The sequence below is a fragment of the Helianthus annuus genome, chromosome 9, assembly GCF_002127325.2.
Source record: "Helianthus annuus cultivar XRQ/B chromosome 9, HanXRQr2.0-SUNRISE, whole genome shotgun sequence".
Classification (NCBI taxonomy): domain Eukaryota; kingdom Viridiplantae; phylum Streptophyta; class Magnoliopsida; order Asterales; family Asteraceae; genus Helianthus; species Helianthus annuus.
The window spans coordinates 150,451,045-150,457,210 of NC_035441.2; the positions used below are offsets into that span (position 1 = coordinate 150,451,045).

Sequence of the window (6,166 nt, forward strand, 5' to 3'; positions counted from 1 at the left end):
AAAGCGGAGTCAAGCAAAACTGGTGAATCTCGGGGCGAGATTCCCTTTCAAGTTGGGGATGATGTAGCACCTGAGCAAAATCCACAACAATCTTGATTTATCACTTCACTCCTTCGTGCCTACTTGTCAAATTTCGGGACGAAATTTCTTTCAAGTTGGGGATGATGTGACAACCCGTACTTTCAAGGTCAGTATCATCTTTGTCACGTGATCCTGTTTCTCGTTATTCGCTTTTATATTCCGTAACACAAAGAAAAATAGCAAACACTTGTGAATAATTGGTATACGTATAATGGGTTCGAGTGAACGTGTATGAGTGTGTATGGATTGGGTCGCACCACCAAATCATTGAAGTCTATACGTTTGGCCCATATGTTGCGATGTTGAGTTGGCCTGGATTACTAGTATGGGCTGTTGTAACCTTATGGATTGGCAGCCCATTTAGTTGGGTTTAAGCATCATCACGTCCAGAAGGGAAATAGCCCCCCAACTCTTAGCATATAATATCACGTAATAAGCTCTTGATTAGTTTAAATCTCATAAAAAAAAAGAAAAAAAAAAGAGAAACCCTACTCTCCTTCCCTGATTTGCGACGGCAGAGCAGCCCCCCCCCCTATTCGAGATTGCATTCTAATTGGTCAAGATTTCGGTTAGTGGCCCTCATTTATTGATTTTTTTTCATGTTATGTATTAATTGTTATGTTGGTCAATAGTAATTATTAGTTCATGTTACTGATGATGATGATGTATGAATTTGACCATCACTTGATTAAACAATGACTGCCATGTGAGATCACCAATTGCTTTTGAGGAAATCAAGAATGACATATTGATCTAAACCCACAAATTCTCAACACTATTGGACCTTTCCAAACAATCACATGGGCTGAAATTATGAGCCATGATGAATGATAATGTTAATGGATTTATATTGTTTAATTGATAAGGGATTATGACCGAATTGTGGGCATTTATGTGTGATCATATCTGTATTGTTATTAAGGTGCACATATTTTTATATGTATGATTAAATGAGGTGGATGGTTATTGTTTATTAATGAAATGTGAATTCGGTTTAGTGTGACCTTGTTTATACATAATCTTGATTTAACGAGTTATATATATATATATGTATGTTGATTTAATGATGATACGTGATGCTGATGATATAAGATAACCGAATTAAGGTGCCATGCTTCTTTGAATATGATGTGATGACTGTGTATAGGTAAATTCATGACAGGTTAATTGATTTGTATGATTTATTTACAAGTCCGACCACTGTTGCGATTTTAGCATGACATATTGGATCAATACTAAATGGACCTAGTGGGTTGGACAGAATGTATGCTATGTTATGAGTTGATTGTTATTAATGGGTTCTGATCTGTAATGGGTTAGTAATCGGGCATACCCATGAATATTACATGTATCTAATGGATCAGTAAGTGGTTACTAACATAACAATAATCCTCATGTGAATTTATGGGCTGCGCATGTTTTGATTTGGGGTAATGGGCCGGGTGCATCAGTAGGTTAAGTGGTTGGAACGGCCCAGCCGAACGTGTTTAACGGCTGGAGCGGTTGACTTGGGAGCCGTATGACGAACCGAATTTATATAACACACTGTGCGTTATTCGGAAGTGTGGCAACATGGAACACTTATGATCCGAATGTGAAGGGAATGTGATACAGTAATTAGTGTTGTGAATAGTCTATAATCGAAGTACTTGCCTGTCGTGTGTTAATATGCGATACATGGATTGTTTGAAATGTTTTATGTGAATAAATGCGTGATTACCCCGAACTAACTGTCTTTGTAAACCCGGTAGGATTTGATTGATTAACGGTTAAGCGGGCACTTAGTCTAACCGAGCAAACCGAAGGTGAGTTCACTACATTCGAGCATGTGTCCCAGTGGTTGGGGACAGTCAGGGGGTATCCCATGGGGGGGATAAGTCTTTTGGGTAAAAAACGGGTATATTGGTTAATATTCTCACCTATCATTCTTGTAAGTCCCTTATTATGTTACCTGGAGGGTAACGGGTATTAGTTGGTAGCGCTACTTAGGTTTGGCACCCTCACCCCGTGCCTGTAGAGGACGGAGGTGAACTAATGACCCAGTCTGGCCCAGTACTAGATAGGAGTACGTGGGAAGGGCAGTCGTGTATTTCAGGAGCCGTCATTGTTCGGAAATGAGATATTAACAATATTACTTGCATTGGTTATTGAACTGTTTTACATACAACGGGTAACAAACGTTTTCTAAAACTGTGAACTCGCCAGCTTTGTCTGATACGTGTGTTACATGCTCGCAGGTCCTTAGGTACTGGGCACACAGGAACTTGCTGGCTGGAGGGCGAGAGTGGTCATGGTCACATTAATGAACTTAGTTATCAGACATTTATTTATTGAGGTTGTTTGGATAGTATTTACAGTATGATACATTAACGCTTCCGCTGAACTTATGGTTTTTGAACAACTTATGTTTGGGATTTCAGTATTATTAAATGATGAAACTTTATTTCAAACTTGTGATTCAATGTAATTGGTGGCTCATTGCTAGTCGTCACACGCCTAACAGGGACACTCCCTAGGTGCTAATTGGAGGGTGTGACACGTTTAGTCCCCACCTTTTGGAAATAGCAGGTATGCTCCCTATGGTTTATCATTTTGTTACTCGGATAGTCCCCTGACATTGATCCTATATTTTTGGTATGTTTCTTTAGTTTTCTGTTTTTTTTAATTAGTAATATATGTTCTGAATGATTGATTGTTTGTATTTTCCCATGGTGAATCCTCAATCTTTTTTGAAATTCGGACTCGGAATGTTCGTCTACCAAAACAGGTTAGTTAAATGTTGTTGGTATTGTTTTTTTTATACTCTTTCTTATTTCTTATTAAATTTTCTGTTTAGGCATAATTTTGAAACTTTATGTCATTATCTTTTGAAGTTCATATTGTTAGTTTTGCCAGTTATGAGTTTTTCTATTTAGGTTTAAAGATACCTTTAGTTTCTTTCTAAAGATGTTTTTGTTTCCATAAACACATTACTGTTTTTAAGGTTAATTTTTCTATTCTCAATTGTAACTTTGTTTCTGTAATTAGACATTGTTTTTATAAATAAGTCACCATTATATTTAAAACAAATTCCTTTATTCCGTTGCAATTATGGATCCTAAAAACAACGATCCAATCGTTTTTAAATTTGATTGATGACTATGATCCTATATTTTTTTATATGTTTCTTTGGTTTTCATTTTATCAACAGACAATAAGTTATTTAAGATTATATGTTTTTTGTTTCGATTCATAGGAAATACCGTATGATTTTGCAAGCTTATTGTAGGAAGGAAAAGTTCCATATGGTCAATGTCTTGAACTTATTGATGATGACTTATGCAACTGCAGGAGTCTGAATCTTCTTCGAACACAAGAGGTAAGTTTAATTTTATCGTTTTTTGGTGTTTTTTGATCCGGTATAATGATAGTTTTCATCGTTTATGTTAATCTCTATAATTTTTAAGTTATTTTGTTTATTATTTTGGCAAATCTAACTATGATATTTTTTGAAATTTGAAAATCTTAGTTTTTTTACTAATAAATTTTGTATTGTATTAATATGTATTAATGATTCTTTTGTTTTGGTTTTTTATTTCTGTTTTTCTTTTTTCATGATTAAGTAATAAATTTTATATTGTGTTAATTTTGAATCCATTAAAGATTATGTAAATTTTTACTGTGTGATATGTTTTTACGAAATATTTATTGTGTTTCTAAAAATAAATAGGTTTTAAATTTTTTTGAAACCGTTCATTTTTAATTATTTGTTTTAGAAGTTTCTCCTGATATTATAAGTTTATTTCTATAAATAGTTTACCGTTTTAATTTTTAAAAAGCCTTCATATTTAATTTCCATATATATTGATCAGAGTATCAACTGTTCTTCATTTTAAAGCTTATTGAGGAAGATGACCCATTATTTTTGATATGTTAATTTGTTTTCTAATTATTATTATTTTTGTCATCGTTTTTTTTCTTCTTATTTTGTTAAATTTAATTACTATTCGTATTAGATTGTTAAACATTTTTTCCCTTATATGTAGTTCAAAGATGATTGGGATAAAAAAAACTGAACCGAAAGGGAAAGCAAGTGTTCTTTGTGATGAAAATCAAAGTTCAAAGGTTTGTGTTCATTTACTAAATTATAGGAGTTTGTAATTAACTGAATTATTTTACCTTTATTTTTTCATTTTCAAAGGTTAATGTTTTATGTTTCTTAGGATGATTTTCATCAACAACAATATTTGATTTCCCATTCGGAGATGATCCTATATTGTTGGTATGTTTCTTTGGTTTTCATTTTTTCAACAGACAATAATTTATTTAAGCTTTTATGTTTTTTGTTTCGATTCATAGGAAATACCTTATGAAAATAAGAGCCGAGAAGTCTGGTGATGGTTACAGGTGGTTTTACCAAGTGGTCATCTTTCTTGAAATGAAATCACATCCGGTTCGGCGCCACTTATTAGTTGATTTTATCCTTTCTGTTCGGTTTTTTTTTCAAAAATTAATAATATATGTTCTGAATGATTTATGGTTTTTTTCTCATGGTGAACCATCAATCTTTTGTGACAATCGAACTCGGAGTGTTCGTCAACCAAAACAGGTTAGTTCAATTTTCTTGGTGTTGTTTGTTTATTGATATCTATAGTCTTTGGTTTTAAGTTTTGTCTTTATGCTTTATTTTGAAAGTTTATGTGATTATCTCTTGAAGTTCATATGGTTTGTTTTATCAATTATATTTTTTTTTCTATTTAGTTAGTTGTTAATTCTTTAAGGATACCTTTAATTTCCTTTTAAAGTTTTTTTTTTTGTTTCTATAAACAAATTACTGTTTTAAGTTTAATTTTATGTATTCGGAATTATTATTCGGTTTCTGTAAATAGACATTGTTTCTATAAATAGATTACCGTTATATTTTTTAAAAACCTTGCTTACTTCCTTTGTAGTTATGGATCCTAAAAACAATGCTCCTTCATTGTTAAAGTTGATTGATACGATCTTATTAGTTGAACTTTATTTAACATTGTTACTAATGTGGACTTTTTATCTGTAGTCGAAACACAAGGAGAAGCCACAGACTACCGAAAGTCATGTTGAAGAAGGTGTTGCTGGGGATAGTGTTGGTGACTTTCAACTTCCAAATTTTGAGTATATATTTAATGTATGTAACTATGTGTTAATATATATTAACAAACTTTAACAACCAGTACATTGTTTTATTCTTATATTTTTATATTTTTGATGTCATTTTTTAGGATGCTGACGACTACAAGTTTGATCGACATATAGCTGCTCTAATTGAGATGGAAGATGCTAAGAAGCTGGTAAGTGTATGCGTTCAAATTATTAATAGATCTTATTATATCTATTAGATAAGTACACTATTAAATTGTGCTACTATTTTCTTTTATGTAGTTCAATGATTGTTGGAATACAAAGAATGATGCTTTGAAAGAGACTCTGTCTGCTACCTCTCAATGTCATGTAATATTTTTTTATAAGTTTGTTTATATATTATATAGATGCTATTAATTACTTCATGTTATATTTATATGTTTCTTATTCACTGTTGTGTAGTTGGACACGAAAGGGAAGTCAAAGGTTGTCTGTGGTGATGAAACTGTTTCTCCAAAGGTTTATATGAACTAATAACATAATTTAATATTTTTTTTCAGTATGTACATTGTATTTTTTATCATATTATGTGTTTTACTTTATCATATTTTTTCTTTTGTTTTATGTCAAAAGCAAGTTTGATATGAATCTCGATAATTTCTTGATACCAAAGAATATATTTCGTTTACACAAGTTGTCTAAGAATTCTCATATCGCCTATCGTACGCGTTTAAACGTTTCGAGGAAGAATGAGTGTGTTGTCATTGATATAATGAAGCCTTCTGAAAACATTACTGTAAGTACACATTGTATAATGTTTACTAATAAAATTCATTCATGAAATCATTATAGTTCTTTTTAATTATGATACTTATTTTATATCTTTTAAATATATAGGTTAAATCAAAGCGTGAGGCTTGCAGATCCACCACGGCGATGGCTGATGTTCGCCGTAAACGTACAGTCAAAAGGTTGAAAAACAATT

General features: G+C 32.1%; 1 protein-coding gene across 1 annotated transcript; it reads left to right on the forward strand.

Moving 5' to 3' along the window:
• The first annotated feature begins 4,311 nt into the window (after window positions 1-4,311).
• On the forward strand, window positions 4,312-5,747 carry LOC110881452. Its single transcript, XM_022129708.2, has 6 exons — window positions 4,312-4,342; window positions 4,420-4,669; window positions 5,120-5,227; window positions 5,322-5,390; window positions 5,482-5,550; window positions 5,644-5,747. Exons 1-6 carry the CDS (start codon window positions 4,326-4,328, stop codon window positions 5,713-5,715), a joined length of 585 nt encoding a protein of 194 aa, XP_021985400.2. The 5' UTR covers window positions 4,312-4,325; the 3' UTR covers window positions 5,716-5,747.
• The last annotated feature ends 419 nt before the right edge of the window (window positions 5,748-6,166 follow it).

Bases quoted from the DNA above. Each gene is read 5' to 3' on its own strand.
- LOC110881452 (XM_022129708.2), top strand. The intron at 4,670-5,119 runs GTTAGTTCAATT...TTTTATCTGTAG, and splicing joins GTGTTCGTCAACCAAAACAG to TCGAAACACAAGGAGAAGCC. The intron at 5,551-5,643 runs GTAATATTTTTT...ACTGTTGTGTAG, and splicing joins CTGCTACCTCTCAATGTCAT to TTGGACACGAAAGGGAAGTC.